The 22,429-nt window shown below is 44.4% G+C and overlaps 3 protein-coding genes across 10 annotated transcripts; 1 reads left to right on the plus strand and 2 right to left on the minus strand.

Annotated features, from left to right (window-relative positions):
• Positions 1–39: 39 nt before the first annotated feature.
• On the minus strand, positions 40–18,279 carry lins1 (lines homolog 1). 3 transcript variants are annotated; one of them, XM_088413571.1, is made up of 10 exons: positions 18,136–18,278; positions 17,699–17,986; positions 17,553–17,642; positions 17,337–17,469; positions 16,747–17,235; positions 16,508–16,670; positions 16,220–16,445; positions 15,693–15,791; positions 14,652–14,836; positions 40–162 (listed from the first exon to the last, which is right to left on the minus strand). In XM_088413571.1, the coding sequence occupies exons 1-9, from the start codon at positions 18,178–18,180 to the stop codon at positions 14,792–14,794; spliced, it is 1,578 nt and encodes a 525-aa protein (XP_088269697.1). In that variant the 5' UTR covers positions 18,181–18,278; the 3' UTR covers positions 40–162; positions 14,652–14,791. The 3 variants fall into 3 exon arrangements, with proteins under 3 accessions (XP_088269697.1, XP_088269694.1, XP_088269695.1); XM_088413568.1 differs by lacking the exons at positions 40–162; positions 14,652–14,836; positions 15,693–15,791 and adding an exon at positions 15,851–16,140 and having other exon boundaries at positions 18,136–18,279; XM_088413569.1 differs by lacking the exons at positions 40–162; positions 14,652–14,836; positions 15,693–15,791 and having other exon boundaries at positions 15,851–16,445; positions 18,136–18,277.
• Positions 5,072–6,042, minus strand: LOC148425222 (forkhead box protein B1-like). The gene has a single exon (XM_088413852.1). It carries the CDS (start codon positions 6,002–6,004, stop codon positions 5,462–5,464), a length of 543 nt encoding a protein of 180 aa, XP_088269978.1. The 5' UTR covers positions 6,005–6,042; the 3' UTR covers positions 5,072–5,461.
• On the plus strand, positions 17,347–22,187 carry LOC148425223 (uncharacterized). Of its 6 annotated transcripts, XM_088413579.1 has the most exons (3): positions 17,347–18,290; positions 20,865–20,902; positions 21,005–22,187. In XM_088413579.1, exon 3 carries the CDS (start codon positions 21,405–21,407, stop codon positions 21,777–21,779), a length of 375 nt encoding a protein of 124 aa, XP_088269705.1. In that variant the 5' UTR covers positions 17,347–18,290; positions 20,865–20,902; positions 21,005–21,404; the 3' UTR covers positions 21,780–22,187. The 6 variants fall into 6 exon arrangements, with proteins under 6 accessions (XP_088269705.1, XP_088269700.1, XP_088269702.1 ...); XM_088413574.1 differs by having other exon boundaries at positions 17,347–20,902; XM_088413576.1 differs by lacking the exon at positions 20,865–20,902 and having other exon boundaries at positions 17,347–20,391.
• The last annotated feature ends 242 nt before the right edge of the window (positions 22,188–22,429 follow it).

Here is a 22,429-nt window from a genome sequence, read left to right on the forward strand (position 1 = left end):
TCAAACGCCATTGTGAGATTTAGCTTACCTTTGAATGCATTGATGTATTTCACATCAAGTCCAAGCTTGTCTTTTCCAGAATCAATGTAAAGTCTTGCTTCATTTTTTGGATCCAGACACCTTCGCCTTGGCATTTTTTTTCTGATTTTGAATCAAGAGCTCCTTCATTCAAATAAAACCAACAACAACAACAAAAAAAGTGTTTAAAAGGCACTACATAAAAGGCACTCATTATTCAATTAATTCATCAGTACGTGACAGAATTAAGAGTGAATCTGTCACAATGCAGCATCCATCAATGTGCAGTATGCATGTCCGCCATTTCTTCCAAATAAGATACAATTATTATGCTAGAGCAACTGTCTGATCCAGGCGGAATGTACCATAACTCCCCAAATAAAATATGGCCTTTTTCCCCCAAAATGAAGGTCAAAAGTATGGTTGTCTTCTCAACAGTAACTTCAAAATTATATATTTTTTCGACAGTAATAAAGTTAGATTGATATGTCCGCCACATAAGTAGAGTTTTTACGCTCAGATGTGCATTTATATATCAAGCGTATTCTTGCACACACACACACACCCAAAAGGCGTCAAAGTGCTGACGGGCAGCTTAACGAAGCCAGTGACACCCAATTGACTTTGCGGACTAATGAATGGCCGCCTCGTCCTTGGTCGACACAACAAATACAAAGAAGGAGGCCGGCTGGAAGGCGCAACGAGGTCATATCCCGGGGCGGCTCCCGCCCTAAGTTAAAATGTTGGGCACGTGGCTTTCTGAGGAGGAACGAGACAAATGGAAGGTGCGCAAAATGCTCATTGGTGAGCAAATGAAGGGCTCCTCCGACAGAAGAGTATCTTCATCCGTCTTTCTTGCCATGTTTGGATTTCATCTGAGAGATTTCTTTTTTGTTGTGTTTGGTTGGCTGCTTCTTTTTTTTTGTTTGGTTTTGTACTTGGCCAGGATTTAGTTGCTTTTTGTATTTGTATTTTGTATTTTTGTACTCCCCCTGCCATGGTGGCATTTTAGTGAGTCTGGCCGTCTTGCTTCACCCGCTTCACGAAGATTCAGAGAGGGGTCTTATGCCGCGTTTAGATGGAACGCGTCCAAACGTGTGGTATGCTCTACGTGAGGCGTTTTGTCGTGAGGTCAAGATGAAGTTCACTTTTCACGCCACAGTGTTGCACGAGGGGAGGGGAGTGAGCTTGCTGTCCACTTTGCAGTGGATCCGAAAGGAGAGAATTGCTGAGTACTTTCACTTTTCCGGGATGTGACAGAGCCAATATTTTCTCCGAAAGCACCTTTACTCTTCTTCTTTACCCTGTGCGAACCTTGCTTTGCGGCAATACTTGTCTGCCAAAAAAAAAAAAAAAAAAGTTTCAATGTCGCAATCAGGTGGCTATTACCATGCTAAATACTGTACTATCTGTGCTGCACTATTGTTATCTTAGCACAGTAACTACGGTTCAACAACTGTTAAAAAAGGAAGCAAATGCTGCACATACATGTTGTCCCAAGTTCTCCTTTCCGCAATTCTACAACCCAGGTGAGTGCTCTTGCTTGGCTCTGTTTTTGTATTGAAAGCTCAGCTGGCCGTGTTGGGAAGCTGCGGGTGACCGCAAAGCAGCCGCCATGATTCATTCCTGCCCCCTGTATGAGCTGTTGAACTTTCCCGAAGCTGATTGGCTGACGCAACGCGGCAATATTTGTTTAGAAGCATGCATCACACGTAATTATGCGCCGCGCCTGTCCCGCGATGCCGCGCGTTGCTCGACATATCATCGCGCCTTGTTGCGCAAACTCCATGGACTACAATACAAATCAGTCCGCTTTTACGCCTCCATCACGCTCCATCTGAACGCGGCATTAGGACGGCAAAGGCATGGTAGACGGTGGGCACTGAATCGGCAAAGACCAAGGAGTTGCTGGCAAGGCCGCACACCGTTCGCGTAGCTGTACGGTGAAATCCTATTTTGTCTTATTTGATTGCATCACCCAGACAAACGAGGATCATTTCACGAGAGTTTGTGTCCACCTCCAACAAAAGGCTCAATTGAGACAAGGGTTCGTCCACCCGTGGCTGGCCACAGCTTTGGTTTCTCTCGCCTCAATGACTTTGTGAGCAACCATTTTTGTTCATACACTCAAGCGAGACACTTCACATTGAAATACACTCAGTAGTACAAAAATGAAATCCAAATATCTCAAGAGCAGATTGATGCCACACATGATCAGGACTTCCTTGACACAATCATTCCGACTGAAGGAGAACAAACTGTGAAGGGAATCATAAGCGGTTGTTATCATTATGTGCTTATTTCTTGTCTAGAATAGTTTGCACTGCTATCTATGTATGCAGTCCTAGTTCTGGGACCTTGGCCCAGCTGGTGGCGCCCGACTGGCACTTTTTGTTATGTCTTTGCTGAATGAATAAAAACCAGGAAGGGGTGCTTGAGCAGTTGAATTAGTGCCAGCAACGCCTGAGTTCGCTCGCCAAGCTTTTTCCCTGTACCAGTATAGAAAAGTCAATCTTGGCTGGTCTGAGTTACTCTTTTTGCTGCTTAGCAGCTAGGCTTGTCTTAGTCTTCTTTTAGAGATTTCTCTGACACAAACAAAATGCTTGTAGCACCCAAAGACAGGCCTTTGAGCCCATCTCGCAAAGTCACATCAAGAGCCCAGATCCTTTGATGTTGGTCCTCCACTAAAGCAAATGAATGGAGCTTCGGGACTTGAGCAAAGTCACGATGCTCAGGCCCCTGCTTCGGTGCCGTCGCCAATCAAACCCTGAGTGGGCCGTTATTGCTGGAGTTCAATTTGCAAAATCCAGCAAAGGCTTGGACGGCAACTCCGGCCGGCAGATGCGACGTCCATCAGCGATAGTCAAGGGCTATCCTGAGCTTGCTGCACGAAAATTTGATTTGCCAGGACAATTTCCGCAAGAACGCAAGGAAAAACTTGGATTTATATATGTTGCCATGAAAAGAACTAGCAAGTTGATCGAATAAATGCACATAAGTTCTCCCATATTTACTACTACAAAGCATTTCTTCAGCAGTACATGTTTGAATCATGAAAGACAAAGTTGTCTGTGGAAAGAGTGAGCAAAGACACCACTACCTGAGTGCAAGACAGGATGGCAGGATGAGGAAAATAGTACCCACTGATATGAACTGATATCTGATAGTATAGCATACACACAGACACACCACTATCACGTGTTGATGTAGCATTGCCGCCATGGGGGGGTGCCTCAAAATCCTTGAGGACAGTAACATTACATAACTTGGGCTACTGTAATCAATAGCGAGGCCTCAGCAGGTCTGTACACATTTGGCTGTTCTCCATGCGACACAAAGAATTAAAAGCCTCTCGTCTTCCTTCCTTGTGTGTCATTGATGAAATGTTCTACGTTGCCCGAACCGGACATGAATTAAGCAGCTGGCTGCGGGTTCCGATATGGACCTGAACCTTGGGCCCTCATTTGACCGCCTTAAAATGTTATACTTTGGATTTCTCCTTGTCGAGACCTAATCAATTTGTCTGCGCCGGGACCAGCCTGCTGTTGGCCTTGTCACACCAATGCCTTTAGGGGTTGTGGACAACATACTTTAATAAACGAGTTGGGAAGCGCCAGTAGAGGCGCTCTGTGAGAAGGGAAAGGAATCGGTTCGTGATTTGTCTGGCCTCTTGCAGTGCTTTCCGTCTCCCCGGCTTGTAAGTGTAACCAAAGTGGGCGGTTTTTTTTTGTTTCTTTTTTTAAATTTTATTTATCTTTTTTTTATTTTGATTAAATTGATTTGTCTTCCTCTGCAACATTGCAACTCTGGGGAAGTCAATAGACGACAATTTCTCTTCATGACCTGTGCATCTGGTTCCATCAGAGCAAAACTGCAACTCTAAAAGCAAACAGTCAATGATAAAAAAATAAATGTATATACACATATATACAATTAATACAGAGCCAATCAATAAAACAAAATTTCTTCATCCCTACTGGAACGCTCCAAGAACAAAACCAAAAAAAACAAAAATAGGGGAACATTGCTACCCACTGGCTAGGACACAGCAGTCTACTAAATGAAAAATAACTAAAAGAAAAGAAACTGCAGAATGCGGTCAATAAACATAAAACAAACCTACAGAAGACAATAGAAGACAGTTTGTCTTCACGAGCTGTGCATCTGCTTCCAACAAAACATGCATGTTCATAATGCGAATAACAACACTTTCCATTGTCGGCTATGTAATAAAAGACAACACCCACACAAGTAACAATACATCTCCCTGTATCCAGCTATAACAATGTGTACCTGAAATAGCTCGAACTTTCAAAGACTTTAGTTAAGAAAACAGTGACAGAGCCCAAACACATCTTACCCTGAGATAGCAAGACGGCTACTGAGGGAATGCCGGTCAGTCGCGGTACCACACTAAGCATCGTGGAAGCAGAATGCACCGGAAATAACCAAACATGACTAGAATTAAAATGACTCATTGAGATCACATTCAAAATATAACTAAGATAAAAAATAATAACATGTAAATGTTTAATCCTGTTACATAAACTCAGAAATTTACAGCTTAATTGACTGCCAAAGCAGCTTCATCCCAATCCTGGGTGTCGGAGGGGGCTAACAAATTTTTGTTTTCTGTCCACTGACCGGAGTAGAGAGAGCGGGCTGGCTCCAAAGAATGAAAATCCATGTACTTATGTGTGTCTGGAAAACGACACGTGATTATAACACAAGAAAACACCTACATAGAAGCTGGAGCCAAACATGAAAAAATACAATCACTGTGACTCTTTTTGTTTTAATGATGTTAGGAGCAATGCAGCTGAGTGAGTGCAGTGCTTGGATGTTGTGTCATCATGTTTTCATTTTGAAACTTGCATCAAAAAAGGAGACATGAACATTCAGGGATGGATGTCTTTCTACTGCTTAATTTAAAAAAAACACATGAGATGGTTGCTATGATGTGAAGAAAAGACTTGAAACTCTCCAATGACACAACACGCTTCTTTTTCAGCTACAGGAATATTCTTCAAGTAACGCACAACTGTTGGTTGGAATGCATGCAAATTCTGCTTGATAAACACTTGTGATGAGGACACCTTTCATCATTTGGAGTTACAATCGATTTCCACAAAAAAAAAACCTAACATTCGAGGGAGGAGCAAAACATTTGAAAGCTGCTAAAGTCATTTCATATTTTCATTTTTGAGAGAAAAGCACAGTATGTCACCGATGAACACTGCACAGAATACGTGAGGAAAAGTTAGTTGAAAAAGACGTTTTCTCGCTCAACGGGAGCAGCGAATGTTCGATTTGTGCCATTTGCTATTTTACGGGCAAGAGCAGGGAAGGGCGCCGCGCTCCCGAGGAGAGGTGCTACAGGGACGCCCGGGCACACGGTGAGAAAAGCGGGCGTGGCTTTGAGTGGCACTGGGACGGCGGGAAGCTAGCAGCCATCCAGGCCGCTCGGCAAGGCGGGAGGCAGCAAGGGAAAGGCATGGCCGAAGCTGCCAGCCGTCCGGTTAGAGGGGCGCACGTGCCAGCGGTCCCCGCACCGGACAGGGGTGGCGGCCATGAGGCTCTCGATGGCAAAGGGGTGCTTGAAAGCCGGCCGTGGTGGATGTGGCTGTGAGAACCCCTGGTCAAGAGGTCGCGCCGCCTTGAACCTCTTGTGGCGCCGGAGGAAGCTCCCGTTGCGAAACATGTTCCCACAGAGGGGGTGAAGGCCCCACATCCTGCCCTTGCCCGGCCGCTCGGGCCTGCGCAGGACCTTGATGAAGCAGTCATTGAAGGACAGGTTGTGGCGCAGGGAGTTCTGCCAGCGATGCGTGTTGTGGCGGTAGAAGGAGAAGTTGTCGGAGATGAAGTGGTAGATGGCGCTGAGTGGGAGCATCTTGTCCGGGCTGCTCTGGATGGCCATGGCTGTCAGGCTAATGTATGAGTACGGGGGCTTGTGTGAGACGTACGCTGACCGACACGGACGGGGCATGACGGCCAACCCACCCGCCACCGCTCGCTCACTGCAGACTCAGGGATCCGGCCGAACGTGTGGGGAGCTCGAGCGTGGGCGCCGGAGGTAAAATTTGGGGAGGCGGGACGGGGGCGGAGGTGGCAGCCGCTCATTGGATGAGCCAGGGAGGCGGCAGACATCGTCAACACCATAGCCCCAAAGAAGGAAAAGGGGGAAGTGCCTGGGGTCACACTTGGCTCCCTGCTGCCGGATTTATTATCTACAAAGCGGCTCGTTGGGGAAATGCCCTTCCGAAAAGAAGCCGGGTTAACTGCCCGTTCGATGGGCTGAATTTACCCCCAAAAAGTGTTGCGGGGCTTTCCACAGTTGACAGCCTTCGCAGCCAAGGCATGTGTTGCATACCGACCCGTCATTTCATATTCCGCGCTTGCATCCGTCACGTGAGCTTCTGGAATAGCTTTCTGGTGAAAATAGCTTTCTCACAAAGGAGAGAGAAGAAGCGCCAGTCAAGCCTCGAGTACAAGCCAACCCAAAGGCCAACGGGTCATTCCTCAAGAGAGATCTCCAAGCTTTCGGCTGCCACGGTTTGTGAGGCGGGGTGGCTGGGCCGGACCAGAAGACGCGCTCGAAGTCGGCTTCTCGGTAAGAGCGCCCAGGGTCAAGGGAAGATGGTTGCTGTGCTTCCGCCAGTGGTGGAGGCCAAGGCTGACCATCATCTCTTGGATGGCACTCCGGCTTCTCCTATGGCTGGCTACTCCCACATGTGCTTTCCCGCCGGACAAGGAAGGACCGGAAGGACGGCGGCGGGGATGAACCAAAATTATGGCAGCGAGGCATGGCTCGGATGATGAAGAGAAGTGGGGTCATGAAAAAGAAGCAGATGAAAACAACTGAAGATGGGAGGGAAAGAGACTAGGATGACAATGAAGTTAAGCTTTTTCTCGTGAAACGTGCCCTGTGGAAGCGCCTGACTAGAATGAGCCCGTGTCCCCACTGTCACTCACAATTGACTTACTGACCTTTGGCCTGGTTTTCAGTTGCTTGGTTCCAGATTCCTTTGGGAATGACTCTTAGTTTTTATATTGTTCTGATTTTTGTTGTTTGCTTAGTTCTCATCATATTTTAGCTTTGTTTATACCAAGCACTTGTGGGGTGCAAAAAAGACGACTTGGACTTGCGCATGAATGGCAATAACAAAATAAAAAACAAAATACATATGCATACATATGAAATGAACTGACGTAGATGAAAAGTAAGGGACATTTTTAATAGAATTCTACTTGGATGAATTCATTTTTTCATTTTTCATTAGATTTTTTTAACATCGAATTTTGTACATTTTTTAAGTATTTATTTGAACCATCTTTTTTTTTTCTTTTTCTTTTTTTTTTTTTTTTTTTTGCTCGCAACAATGATTTTTCTTTTCACAACATGAGCGGTATCTACTTGGTTAGTTTTTAAGTTTTCAAGAAGCGTTTTTGCACTTGACAAGCTTTGCGGGCACGGAATTGACCGGCCACCCCAGCACCTCGATGGCGTACGCCAGGGGTGTCCAAACTTTTTGCAAAGGGGGCCAGATTTGGTGTGTTAAAAATGTAGGGGGGCCAACCTTGGCGGGCTTTCTTTACATATAACAGCAATTAAAACCACATTTCAGCGAGCCGTTCTGTGTTTCACATTTGCTTTTTTATTTTAATTTCAGCTATCTTAAGCATGTGTTTTGGTTAATTTGAAACGTGCATATCAAAATGGAATTGACATGAAATATTGAAATTGAATATTCACTTAACCACTTTTTTTAACACTTTAATTAACTTTTTTGTAACAGTTGAACAGAAGTAATTGTACTCTTGGGTGCAAATTACATTTGAAATATAAAAAAATATTTCACCATGGCAGATTAATACTTATAAAAATTGTAAACACAATAACAGAGAAATGAACAAGTAAGAGTCATATCCACAAGTGCAGGGCTCATTTAAAATATGACATTAGTAACAATAAATGTTGATTGGATTTTTAAATGGTTATTGTTCTGGAGTGAAAAGTAAAAAAAAAAAAAAAAAAAAAGACTGATCGTAAATGAAAAATGACTGGTTCCCTATGAGTGTGATGGGTGAAACTGATATCTGGAGTGCAGGACAAAGGCCAGGTGTGGCTCTATGGCAGTAGTATGGATGCGCAAGATGTCTTGTGAGAGTCCGATAGATGTCCTCACACGGCTCTTATTTAAGATCATAACCAAAAATGTCTTCTCACACAAATACGTCGACCCGAACAAGCTTAGCATTTTCTTACCAAATGCTCGAATCTCTCGGACTTGTCCTTATCCAGCTGTCGGTAAAAGTTGTAAAATATTGCTGCTGTGAGATTAAACTAGCTTCAAGATGTTTCAGTTTCTCGCCGCGTTCATTACTTGTGATCTTGCCATATACGTCAGCATGTTTTGTTTGGTAATGTCGCTTCACAATGAACTCTTTAAAAACAGCCACTGTCTCTTTACAAATGAAGCAGACACAGTTGTTCGGTATTTCAGTGAAGAAATAGTCCAATTTCCACTCATCCTTGAATCGTCGGCCCTCGCAGTCAACTTTCCTCCTTTTGTTGATTGTCGCCATTTTAGAAAGTTAGGGGCTCATACAGTCAATTACTCATATACTAATTTGCTGTTCCCTAATTGAGCCTATAGATGGCAGCAATTAGTACACGCACGTAACAGTGCTGCTGCCCAATGTATTCATTTTCCATGCGGGCCAGACGTTATTTATTTTATGACAGAGGCTGTGGGCAGGATGGAAATTGACCACGGCCCACATTTGGCCCCCAGGCCAGACTTTGGACATGCCAGGCGTACGCCGACCATTTGTTGCACGGTCAAAGAGCGCGTGGTACCAGGAGGATTTCCTTCAACATGTCAAGTGGCAAGCCAATTAGCACAGTGTGCAAATGAGAATAAATGAAGAGTCATCTAATGAAGGGCGGCTAATTAGCAAAACGACCTCCAGCGCACTGGAAGTCAAGTAGAAGTAATGGTATGGTAATAAATGATCCATTTATCTCATTGATTTGTACAGAGAACAGTGACGACACTTTGGGTTGAGCACAACCACGAGTTTACTTTTTATTGGGGGGAGCCAAGATGGCGTCTAGGCTATAGACGTTTCATAGAACTACCCTCGAACTATTTTAAAATAAGTTGCATCAGAGTAACAAATAACCATCGAAAGTTATGTCAACCACTAGCTCAGTTAAACGCTAAACTGAAGGCTAACTGCTTGTTACTCCAACTAAAGCCTCGGGCTCGAAGAAAGGCAAAATTGAGAAAATGGATGAAGACATTGCGGCTAGCATTGTAAAAGCATTAACGCTAGCTATCGAAAATCAAGGCAAGTCGACTGAAAAGTTGATAGAGGACGTCCAAAAGTCCATTGACTTCGTCTCAGCCGAGGTGAGAGGAATGAAGTCAAAATTAGACAAGACAGTCATGAGAGTTAAAAAGAATGAAGAAAAGTTACAGAAGTTGGAATACCAAGTGATGGAGATTTCAAGATACAAGACAAGATGGAATTTACGCTTGCACGGGCTGCCTGAGGTAGAGGGAGAGGTGGTGAGATCGAAGGTGATCAACATTTGTCAGATTGTGGCTCCAGGTGCTACAGAAAAGTTTCCAGATGTGATCGACTCCGTTCACAGGTTGGGTCCCGAAAAAGCCGTCAAGCCCAGACAAGGGCCCCGTGCCATAATCATTCAATTCACAATGCGGCATTTCAATGATTTGATTTGGAAGGAATCTAAGAGCCACGAATATCTTCGACAAAATAATCTTCGCGTCCAAGAGGATCTTTCACAGGAGGATCGGGAGAGTCTGAGCGGTTCTGACCGCTGGTCCAGCGAGCCCGCCAGGAGAAGAAAATTGCTTATTTTGTCGGGGGGAGAGCCTTCGTCAACGGCAAGGAGATTACGCTCCCTCACGCGGAGGACGAGAAGCAAGGGAGATGGTGTGAGACGGAATGACTGATCTGATGCACGGGTTTGAGATTTACGTCGAGGATAAGTTCTGTTCTGTGTACGCTTTATAACCAGTGTTCTTTCACAGGTGTAAGTGACATTTGTTCATTTTAATAATTTCGTTTATAGTTATTTTCAGTGAATGCTCGAAGTTTAGGAGACATTACAAAACGGAAGGCACTTTTTCTTTATGCTAAAAGTTTTGATCCAGGAATCGCCCTCTTTATCTGAAGACCGTACCTTTTGGAAGTCGCAGTGGGGGGAGGACTTGTGGATGTCGCATGGAAATCAACATTCAGCAGGAACTTTGACTATTAAACATAAATTCGGTGGCAAGGTAATTCTCACACCAGAAGACCCAGTTGGACACTTCATTCTGATGGTTGTGGCCTACAATAACCAATTATGTTTAAGAGGTAATGTTTAGGGTTATAACAATGTTAAGGAAAATAAGGAGTTGTTTGAAAGCTTGAACACAGAGATTGATGCTCTCTTGGAACGTTTTGTTGATATGAAAATTATTTTGGGTGGGGATTTTAATCTTACAGTGAATGATAAGGTCGATAGATGGCCAAGTACACAAAAAGAAAACTCTCTCATTACTGATTTTATGAAAGAAAAAGGGTTGGTTGAGATATATAGGGTTAACAACCCAAACTCAATAGAATTTACTTGGAAAAACAAGTCTAGCACTTTACAGTCCAGAATAGACTTCTGGCTCATCTCTGAAACTTTCTCATATACCGATTGCAGAGTTGACGCATCATAGGGCCATTGTTTTGTTTTTGAATACTTCAAATAGGGGTGTGAAAAGGTCTCCTGCTTATTGGAAGCTAAATAATTTGCTTTTGTTAAATGAATCCGTAATTGTGTTAATTAAAAGTAAAATTACTGAGTACATGCGATTGGCAGAAAGTAAACAAATATATGGAAAATATTGGGAGCTATTAAAATTTGAACTGAGAAAACTTTTAATGGATACAGGGGCGCAATTGAAAAGAAATAGGAAGGAAGAAGAGAATAGCTTGATTACTGAATTACTCTCCTTGTCCTCTATGCTGCATGAAAATCTGTCAGAGGCACAAAGGGCACGATTGCATATTCTTCAGGTTAAATTAGATCAGCTATACACCAACAGAGCCAAGGGAGCATTCATACGCTCAAGGGCCAAGTGGTTAGAAGAGGGAGAGCAGAGTTCCAGCTATTTCTTCAAATTAGAGAAACAGAGACAAACTAAAAATGGTATAAATAAGTTATCTATAAATGGCATGGTTGTTGATAAACCAGAAGATGTAGCGAAATTCTGCGAAAACTATTATAAGTCTTTGTATAATCTAACTTGTCAATTACTGATCTAGAATCCTTTTTTGGCTCTTTAGGTAATGTTAGAACTATTGGAGAAGTTAACAAGACAATATGTGATTCTTCCATTAATACCGAAGAAATTACAGAGGCTATTAAGAAAGTTAAATTAAACAGATCCCCTGGAAATGACGGGTTAACTTCTGAGTTCTTTAAGTTGTTTTCAGTGGAGCTTGCTCCTTTTTTGCTTAAGGTTTTTACTGAGAGTATAAACAAGGGTAAACTCCCTCCCACTCTATGCCAGGGGTTAATCTCGCTCATTCCGAAGCCTTGTAAAGATACTTTGTTATTGGATAACTGGAGACCCATCACACTACTTAATAATGATTACAAAATCATGGCATTGTGTCTAGCTAGTAAATTAAAGAAGGTCCTAAATGACATTATTGATGAATCACAAAATGGCTTTATGTCTGGCAGATACAGTATATAATAGATAACATAAGACTTGTCCTAGACGTCATAGACTATTCAGATTTGGTATTGATTGTTTAATTCTTTTTCTTGATTTTTGTAAGGTATTTGAGTCCATAGAACATCATTTTATATTTGAAGCTCTTGAATTATTTGGTTTTGGTGACCACTTCATAAAAACATTTCGCATTTTGTACAACTCAGGGAATATCTTCATTAAATTGCCTCATGGTACCACTAAAACAGTGGTGTCAAGCAAATGTTTATTTTGGGCCGCATTGTAGTGATAGTTTCTGTTAGAGGGCCGTAATGACTATGAATTCAAATACATTTTAAGTGTGTTGATCACACTTTTACCAAGATTTGATATCAAAAGCCTTTTGCCGGCTTCTGTTCATGAGAGATTTGGAGAATAAGAAAATGTTTGTTTTTCTTCCCCCAAATTTTTAAAAGTTAAAGACAACTTGCGATTTTGGTATTTTAGTCAGAAATCTGAAGTCAAATCAGCATTTCAAGGGCCACAAAAAGGGAGGTGGCGGGCCGGATCTGGCCCCCCGGGCCTTGACTTTGACACCTGTGCACTATCCATTGCAGAAAGAGTTATCACTCTGAGCCAACTAGCTGATGACACATCTCTTTTTTTAAAGGATAGGACTCAGGTTGATCTTGCAGTCAGCCTTTTAAACTCATTTTCAGTAGCCTCTGGCCTCAGGCTTAACCTAACCAAGTGTTAGCTACTTCCCATTAAAACATATAACGATTCGGAGATCTTGGGTATTCCAGTTAAGATAAAAGTTAAATATCTTGGTTACTATTGGTAAAGACCAAAAGTTAAGGATGAATGATAATTTTAACCCTCTGATATTCTCCTTGAATCAAAGGCTTGGTCTTTGGGTTCAAAGAGACTTGACTATAATGGGCCGAGTCTTGCTTTCCAAAGCAGAGGGTCTCTCTAGAGTAGTTTATGCTAGTTCGGCACTTGATGTTTCAAATGATGTTTGTGCTAAGGTTGACAGGGCCCTGTTTGACTTTATATGGAAAAAGAGAGCACATCTTATTCGAAAAAGCGTAATGATCAACAACTGTTGCTCTGGCGGTTTCAATGTTCTTGATTTTCAGACACTCCATTCTTGATTTAAAATCAAACGGATCAAGAGATACCTAATAAATCCTACGTCACTGCCGACCTTTATATCTACATATATTTTAGAAGCCTTGGGTGAATTGAACTTTGTGTTAAGATGCAATTATAGTATAGATCGACTTCCTGCTAAGTTGTCCAACTTTCACAAGCAGCTACTGTTGTGCTGGTCTGTGGTTTACAAACATAATTTTTTCTCCTCATAAATACTTTATATGGAATAACAAGGATATCTGTTATAAGCACAAGTCACTATTTTTTAAGAATTGGGTTGATAATGGCTTACTTCTTGTTTCTCAACTTGTTTGACAAGGAGGGTCATATGTTCACCTATGCTCAATTTTTAGCAGAGTACTGTATAACATTCCAGTACTCCCAGGAGAATATGCTATTGTATTTGACGCTATTCCTTCTGGGATTCATATGCTTTGCATTCTATAACAAAAGAAAGGATTGGTATCAACCACACAATTATCTCTGATCTATATATAGGAAATAATTATCTCTGATCTATATATAGGAAATTCAGATGCTTTTCTGAGTAAAAATACAAATAATAACTGTATAAGAGAACTAATCCAAAAGAATTCAATTAGTAAACCGGCATCTGTATTTGTATGGAACAATTCTTATACTAATATAGATTGGAAAAAGACTTGGTTACTCCCTAGAACTTTTTTTGTTACCAATAAGGTGAGAGAAGTTTCCCTCAAAATTTTGCACAGGTGTTATCCAGTCAATTCAAGGATTGTTAAATAAGGGCTGAATATTGACCCTCTTTGTTCCTTCTGGTCACCAAGTAGAGGAAACGCTGCTTCATCTCTTTTGGGACTGTACATTCAGGAAGACTTTTTGGTGTGACCTGAACTTATTCTTGGATAGAAAATTGGACATCCAAATATGTTTTAAAATTGGGTATATCTCTTTTTTTTTTTCTATGTGATTCCTGCCCAAAAAGCTTATGTTCTTAATCTTGTATGTTTGTTGGCCAAATTCCATACACATGCCAGCAAGTTTGCCAAGCAGAAACCAAGTTTTGTTGTATTCAAATCATATTTGAAAGCCTACCTGGACACGTTAAAGCATTGCACAAACTCGAAAGCTGTGAAAATAAGGACTTCTTGTGAAAATGTTAATTTATTTGTCGACTAAATGTGCCTTATTTTTGTTTATTTATTTTTCTTTACGTACCTTGAGTATGCTGTTATTCCTTTTGCTTGTTTGTTGTTGCTCGAGTTCGACATTTGCGTGACTGAGTTGTTAGAATGAGTGGCACTTGTAAATATTAAAAATAAAATAAAATAAAAAGTTTACTTTTTATTAACTCGTCTGTCATTTTTCTATGTCCGTGTAGGAACATTAGGTAACACACATACATTTTTGCTTTATCTAACCAGTGCCGGCATAGGATGGGCAGCTCGTTGGCCTTCTCACATTTGACATGAAAATGGAAAGAGCGATGGCCAGAAGAATCAAAGCAAAACGTTTGTGAAGGTGACGTCTCGCCTTTTGTTGGTGCTAATGCACAAAGGCGCCGAGCTTCCCCACTTGCCGCCATTTTTTTACGCTTACTTTTTCTGCTGTTAATTGCCTGTGGCTGAGTTGGAAAATTACTTTTTAAGAATGTGGGTTTTCCAGCTGAATCATGAGGGAATCCTATGGTTTCCGCCACATTGTCACTTGGCAAAAGTGCCGCAGCGGACCCGTGCGCACACGGCTCCTACCCAAAAAGCTTCTCACCTGCGCTTGCAGACCAGCCAGAAGATCATCGGCTGCTTTTTCCCTTCCTGATGAACATCTACATCTCCCGCTGCCACAGCAGGGCCAGGAATATCTTCAAGGACAGTTCTCACTCTGGTTTCCACCTCTTCAACCTGCTCTCACCCTGGTTTCCACCTCTTCAACCTGCTGCCCTCCGGGAGGCGCTACAGGACCAAAAGGCTGAGGGATAGCATGTTTCCTAAAGCCATCACCATCTTTAACAATAACAAAAACATGCACTGACCGCCCCCCCCCCCCCCCCCCCCCCACACACACATGAACATGCACCACCACTATGCAATTCAATTCACAGACTACAAAATGTTTTATGCACTTTGCATTTGCATTTTTGCACATTCTTTTTGTGTGTGTTTTTTTATTTTATTTATGTTTGTCTTGCACTTAAGCCTCCCAATTTCATGTTGTACCTTCGGGTTTCTCAAAACGGCATTAAAGACTATTCTATTCAAATACTCCTTTTCTTCTGGGACCTCCAAAAATAAAAATTGTAATAAAAATAAAAATTGAGCCTAGTAAATAAAACTGAGCGAGCGAAAACAGATTTTGAGCGCAGAAAAAATATTGAAACGAAGTTCCTCGCTCAAAATTCCTTTTTGCTCGCTCGCAATAGCCCTCTCTCGCTCAACATATTGGGGGCGGCATGCCACGTTGGTAGAGTGGTCATCTCCCAGCTGAGAGGCTGTGGGTTCGATCCCCTGATCATCAAGACCATGTCGAAATTTCCTTGAGCGAGACACTGAACCCCCAGTTGCTTCTGATGCTGCGTCATCACTAGGTAAATGACTAGTTAGTGTAAAGTGCTTTGAGTACCCAAGGTAGAAAAGTGCTATATAAGTGAAAGTCCAACATATTCTGCTCACACGTTATGTTTCTGCCACAAAATAGCCATTTAGAGCTTGTAAAAGTACATTGATTGACAGCTTGGTATCCAATGAGATCGCTTGTTGTGTTCACCCAGAGCGAGCAAACGAGAGTGCGTCAACACTGACTCCTACTCACGCTTGCGTTTGGCATGACAGGCTCATTTGTCCGTCCACCCAGAGGCCCCCTCGCGCTTCTCTCAGAGACAATAAGAGCAGCCGGGCGTGGCAAGATGGTCTGCACAAAAACAGTAGGCTACTCGGCATAAAGACAATTGAAAGAAAAACAGACTCAAGTTAGGATCAATGCTTTATTCACGAACCTGTCCATGACACCCCCGTGCCCCCCAAAAAAACAACAACAACAAAAAAATCTTGACTGAACATCGAAACGCGCAGGAGGAGTCCGCCACGCCTGCATTTTGGCCAGAAAATAGGCAAATCTCAAATGTTTTGTTTGGGGTAAGAAGAAGAATGGCGGAGAATATTTCCTGCAGAGTGCCAGCTACGAGACCAACGCTTTCCGTTTGGCGTCGTGGGCGTGCGATGCGGCGCGACCTGCGCCAAGAGTCGGAGGAGCGCATCCGCTTTGTAGGGGAAAAGATTCTTGTTGCACAGCCGGGCCACCAGGAGCCGCAGCCGGAGCAGGCAACCCCGGGCACTCACCAGTGCGCCAGCGCCCAGGCATCGGCATGAGACCGCCAAGCCCCGTTGGTCGCTCCTCAGGTAGTGAAGGTAGTGCAGCAGGTACTCCAGGAAGCAGGTCTCCGAAATGAGGAAGTCCAGCAGGGTGCGGTGGTCCCATGAGATGGCCCGCAGCAGGAACACGAAGTGGCAGTGCGGATTGCAGCCGATGGCGCACAAGGCCCGCCTGCTCCGCAGCCACACGTCTCTATTGGGAGAAAGGCGCGCATATGTCAAGGTGCCGTAGACTCGGGACGACGGCGCGCATACCTGAAGCGCAGGAAGATGAGCAGTGCAGCTTTGGCCGCCTCCATCATGTCGTCGTCCTGCTCGGCGAACAGCAGCGGGAGGACGGCGCAGTCGTGCTTGCCGTCCGCCGGCTGCGCGCCCTTCTCACGCGCCCAGCGCCAAAGGCCCGCTAGGTGCTCAGCACCTGAACATAGGGGGGGCACCCGTTAAGGTGCAATGACAGAGAGTGCCATGGGGCGACGACTTTGACCGGTTCTCACCTGCGGCAGCATCATCTACCTGATGCTGGACGCTCTTGATGAGCAGCAGGCCTGCGGCACGCAGCATGCTGCAGTCCTGCCCGCTGCCGCCTTTGGTCCCGCCGAAGAACGAGGCCGACTCCAAGCGGACTTTCGGCAACCAACGGAGCACCGCCGCTGCGGGTGCCAGAGGGCCGATGTCCGCGCCGGATGCCCCCTGCAGCCAGTCCTCGCCGGCTTTGCCCAGCGCTGCCCGCTTCAGCAACAGCGCCGCCCTCTTGCTGACAAAGTAGTGCGGCGCGTGGCCGACAGCAGCCATCAAGGCGGCGGCATTAACGCGCATCAGCTGGGGACCCCCTGCTGCTGGAGTGAACACCGCCACCATTTCCAGCAGGTCCAGCAGGAGGCAAAGGGTGTCTGGGTGGCCGAGTGCATCGTGGTTGGGGAGAAACCGGGCCGCCACCGCACATACGCTCGCGTCAAACGCCGTCACAAGCGTCCTGGCGAGATCTATCAGATCAAACAAAAAAGGCACGGCGAGTCAACTTTTACAAGCGATTTGGAAAATATTTTAAAAGGCGCCAGTATGCGCATGCGTGTTGAGAGCCCACCTGGACGGTTGTCCCGCAGAAGTTCCTGGAGGACGCGCATTAGAGACCACAAGTAGGCGTCCAGCTCGGGGCCAGCCGGCGAGCTGAAAAGCGCTCGCTCGCACATCCCGCGCCATGCGGGATGGACCGTGCCCTATCGTCAAGAACACGACAGCTGCCAAATACGTCCAAACATAAAGAAGCCGTGGATATGCGGGGACCGACCGCCGTACTCACGGACACTTGCAATTCGCGGAGGACGCAGGCGGAGACGCTCTTGGTAGCCATGTGACGCACCATTTGCTCGCCGCAGCCAAACAGCGCCACCTGCCGCACGTTAGCATTAGCGCTAGCATCGCATCGGCCGAGGCCGAAGGACTCACCAACTGAGACACGACATCCGCGTCCCGAAGCAGGCACTCCAGGACGTCGTGGAGGAAGACTGTCGCGCACGATGCGGCCCTGGCGATCAGCGTCAGACTCAGGAAGCCGGCGTCCACTGCGCTCCGATGCTCATGCACGCCGCGGAGGATGACGCGCGCCGACTCGGCTGCGTCCGGCCGTGCGGCGCAAGCGTCGAGGCGACGTCGACGGCGAAGGCGAGAGAACTCGTAAAGCTCGTCGAGGACTGCCAAAAACTGCACACAGGGCGAGCCGCCGGGGAACGCCATCTTGGGGAGGTGGGACGTCACGTAAGATTAGACGTCACGTCCGCCACGGTGATTACTTTTGTATGGTGATCGACTATTTAAGGCCCGAGCAGCTACCTACTACGGCACCACCACCAACTGACCCGCTCCGATGTATACTCGGACCATACCTGCGGGCACGGTGAATCCGAGGGGCAGCTGGATGATGCTGGCATGACGTCTACTGCTGAGGCCGCCTGGTTGGACGATCCCGGTCGACGGATCGGGACTCCGGTACTGGACTGTACCAGCCGTTCTCACCAGCGCTGGTCGAGGGACGCCTATGGCAAGCCTTTTGAGCATTTATTCGATATCATGGATATCATCCATTTGCATTTTTCACTAGCTCCGTCTTTACCAGCACTAGTTGGACATTCAGCCACACTAGATGTGCACTTTGTCACACAAGTTGCACAGAAACTCTACCTTGTCACTCATTTTCAGTCACATGTTAACAAGTCAACTGTGGCTTATTCTAACATGTTAACTAGTGACCTATGATTTGCAGCACAAGCTCACTAGTGAGAGCTGGAACACTCACTAGTGACACTAGTGCTAGTGAGACCCAAAATGCTCACTAGTACAACTAGTGGATGCCAATCTGCTCACTAGTTAACTAGTTACACAAAAATAATGAGGAGGTGGGGCAGACATGTTGCATCCTGAAATTCCATTGGCTACACAATTACAATCCTCCAGTCAGGATTTAGATTGTGTTATTAGCCCACCCACTTTATTTGCATGTTGGACACTAGCTTACAAGCTGTTCTGAAGAATTGCAGCTAGCTAACTAGGCTGCCATTTACGGGTTACATGTTAACTTGTGAATGCTGAAACACAGATTGCTTGACTACTTGCAACCTCTTTTGGCCTTACATGCTAACTAGTGAGGCTCAAAATGTGAACTGGCTCACTAGTAATATGAATATATCCACTAGTTGGACTAGTTGGTCTCATTTTGACCTTACTTGTTTTCTAGTGAAACACATTTTCTTACTAGTAACACTACTTATTGCCAGAGTTACTCACTAGTTTACTAGTGACACAGATTGTCATCTCACTAGCGAACTAGTGGAAGGTATTTTGTCTCTTTTGTCAGGCTCATTACTGAACTTGTACGGACTTTGAATGAGCATGTTTGACGCTATTTGGCACTAGGTGGCATGCGCACGCAAGTTGTTAACTAGTTGAAAACATCAAATTTGACCAATGCACATGTTTGCATCTTACAACACATTACAAGTTCACTAGTGGTGCACACGCTCCAACTTGTAAGAAATTTTGTTAAACTGAAAAAATCAAATTTGACCAATGCACATGTTTGCATCTTACAACACATTACAAGTTCACTAGTGGTGCACACGCTCCAACTTGTAAGAAATTTTGTTAAACTAGCACTGTGTAAATGACAGCTAGTTTGCCCAATACATTAACAAGTACAACTAAAATGCCTACATGTTAAACATTTGTTGTACTAGTTGTGCATTATTGCTCAGTAGTACTGCATAAGGGTCAACTAGTGAAAAGAAAAGCCGTACATGTAGGGAAAATGTCAAACATATTTGATCAAATCTTGCACAAGTTCATATCTGGGTGTGACTAGTGAGACAAAATGCCTTCCACTAGTTCACTAGTGAGATGAAAATCCATGTCACTAGTAAACTAGTGAGTAACTCTGGCCTCAACTAGTGCTACTGGTAAGAAAACATGTGTTTCACTAGTAAACAAGTAAGGTCAAAATGAGGCCAACTAGTACAACTAGTGAATATCTTCAGGTTTACCAGTGAACTAGTTAACGTTTTGAGCCTCACTAGTCAGCTAGTAAGGTTGTGAAAATCCCAACTAGTGTTACTAGTCAACATTATATGCCTTACTAGTTTACTAGTGATCGATTTTTAAAACATTACTTAACTACTAAGGTCAAATAAAAACCTGACTAGTGCAACTAGTGGGCGTTTGTCCCTTACTAGAGAACATCTACACCGTAACATGTTGCCGTTAATTCCACTGGTGTGACTAAATGCCAACTTGTATCAGAGTGGACTGCATGCAAATGAGCAGGCGGGACAAAAATGTTCATTGGTCACTATTCAGATGGCATGTCGTGAAGCTTTAACCCTTAAGCTCCCGGACCATTTGAAATGAAAGTAGTGAATTTACTGTACAACTGTTTGAACGCATGTATTTACAAAGAAAATATCAAAATTACATGCATTTATCTGTTACGAGCTGACTTTTTTTATGTACTAGGCCACAGACTTGAGTATTACTTTACGGTACAACTCTTGCATACATTGCGCATACACGCTACATTCTCATGCCGAATTTCAAGGGAAACAGAACTAAATCGACAGGAGTTTCTAGACGGATTCGGTCGAGGATTCAAGGTAATTGTTATCTAAAATAGCACTATGTGTGCACTTTAAAAACGTTGTGCAAAAAGCGTATCTTTATGTTGAATTATTTACGTAAACTGAATGATAACTGCCAGCTTTTTTTTCTTATAACCAATAATCTCGACGAATATTTGTTCATATGTATAACAATTCCGATTTACGCATTTATGTTCAAGAACTTTCAACTTAAATAACTCTTTGTTTTGTGCTGGCAGGCATGTCGGAGTTTGTATCGACACAACAGCGTAACTTTACTTTCAAATAATAAGGTCTTTTTAAGCCAATTGCCCGCTTTTGGCCAAAACATTTAATACGTTAATAGAGCTATTTCTGCGTCCTTACTAAAACATGTTTTTGTTTTTATTTTACGTGTTTTATGTTACATTTAAATGTTAAAAAAATTAATCATTTAATAAGACAGACCAATAATATACCTCTTTCTGAAACAGAAACATGTTTTTTAGGTAGCCATGGATGGAAAATTAGAAAAGGAAAAGAAAAGGTAGATAAAAAAAAAGTTTGTAAAGCTAAATATTGTAGTAGGTAGTTACTCCCTTCCTCCATACTGCATTAAATCATACAATGCCCTGCCCACCTCCTGCAGGGACATTATCCTCCTCAAGATCGCCGGAGTTGAGTATGTGTGCGGGCGAAAGGCCAACTGATCTGACTGAGCACTCTTTTGGCAAGTGCCACACAATGTGCAGCACCAACTACTGGACCAGCGTGCAGAACTTCATGGTGAGCTACAGGCTTGCCCAGTGCCTGCACTTGCTGAACCTTGTTGGGTTCTTCCCCTGGACCGCGCCAAGGTAGAGGAGAAGGGGGATGATGAGGTGATCTTGGCCGAGCTTGCCAGGGAACAGTCTGACGACCAGCCGGACCAGTCAATGGACTAGTTGCTCCTCACTGCGATCTGCAACTACGCCACCTACCTGGCCAGGAAGGTCCAAGCCAACTCGTCTGTGGCTCAGTGCTGCAAGCGAGAGAAGTTGGAGATTGACATGGAGCTCGAAAGGGGCGACCCAGCCTCTGTGATGTTCGACACCCTGGTTGAGCTGGTTGAGGAGACGGACCGCGTGGTCCTGAAGCGGCCATCTCTCCCCATGGCCCCAATGGCGTCCTTCGGGATGTCGTTGTGGAACTCGCTGATGTGCGGGGAGGACAAAAAGGAGTGCAGGGTCCAGTTCCTCTCCCTTGCCATGCGCCACAGGGGCAGGTTCGGGGACCTGCTCAAGTTCCTGACGGCCTCACACCCAACCTGGCAGGGATACAGGTGCCGGGAGGGGCACAGGCTGACCAACGCCATCTTGCTCCACATCAGCAGGTCCCTCTTAACTGTTTTGGTGCTAACCTTCCCGGGCTTCAGAAGCGAGTAAGAACAATGACTTGGAGCAACTGCCCGGCAGGAGGAGCAGGGTCGAGGAGAGCAGGAAGGAGATGGCGAGTAACTGGAACATGTACAAGTCCAGGAACCTGACCCGGGCCTACCAGCAGGCTAAAGTGATTGTTGAAGGGCGTGGGCCAGATAGCCAGAAAGACGTGCTGTGGCAATATTGACACCGGAATTCAACCTAAATAAGTTGTGATTGTAAATAGAAAAATGCAAATGCTGCTTTTCTTGAGTAAAGTTAAGATGTTTCTGCATGCTTTCCTCAAATATAACGTTTCTGGTGTGAAAATTGAGTGATTAATTTGCTGTTTAAAACATAGGTTGAAAATGCACTATGGTCATTTTATGTTTTGTCATACTTACATAAAAAATAACTAAAATGTATTTTCTTAGGGATTGACTTTTAATTTTTTATGCCGCTGCTCATGGAGACTCCTGTATGCCTAAGGTAGGTGCCCGTTTTGGGTTTTTGGTCGCTAGCTGCTTTGGTTTTGAAAATATTTTTAAAGTTTTTGAAAATAGGCCCATGACGGATCTGCCCTGGGCCACATTTCACATCAAGTAATAGTGAAGTCTGTGGCTAGGCTTTTAAAATGAACATAAAATGAAAAAAAAATGGTGCTCTTGCCCCCATGC

Source organism: Hippichthys cyanospilos, chromosome 4 (assembly GCF_059441005.1).
Source record: "Hippichthys cyanospilos isolate Australia breed blue-spotted pipefish chromosome 4, RoL_Hcya_1.0, whole genome shotgun sequence".
NCBI classification, from domain to species: Eukaryota; Metazoa; Chordata; class Actinopteri; order Syngnathiformes; family Syngnathidae; genus Hippichthys; species Hippichthys cyanospilos.

Coding starts and splice junctions, on each gene's coding strand:
- LOC148425222 (XM_088413852.1), bottom strand. CDS start 6,004: ATGCCCCGTCCGTGTCGGTCAGCGTACGTCTCACACAAGCCCCCGTAC.
- lins1 (XM_088413568.1), bottom strand. CDS start 18,180: ATGCCAGCATCATCCAGCTGCCCCTCGGATTCACCGTGCCCGCAG. Junction 16,446..16,507: donor CTCATCTTCCTGCGCTTCAG/GTATGCGCGCCG, acceptor TTCTCCCAATAG/AGACGTGTGGCTGCGGAGCA. Junction 16,141..16,219: donor GCCTGGGCGCTGGCGCACTG/GTGAGTGCCCGG, acceptor TCCCCTACAAAG/CGGATGCGCTCCTCCGACTC.
- LOC148425223 (XM_088413574.1), top strand. CDS start 21,405: ATGGAGCTCGAAAGGGGCGACCCAGCCTCTGTGATGTTCGACACCCTG.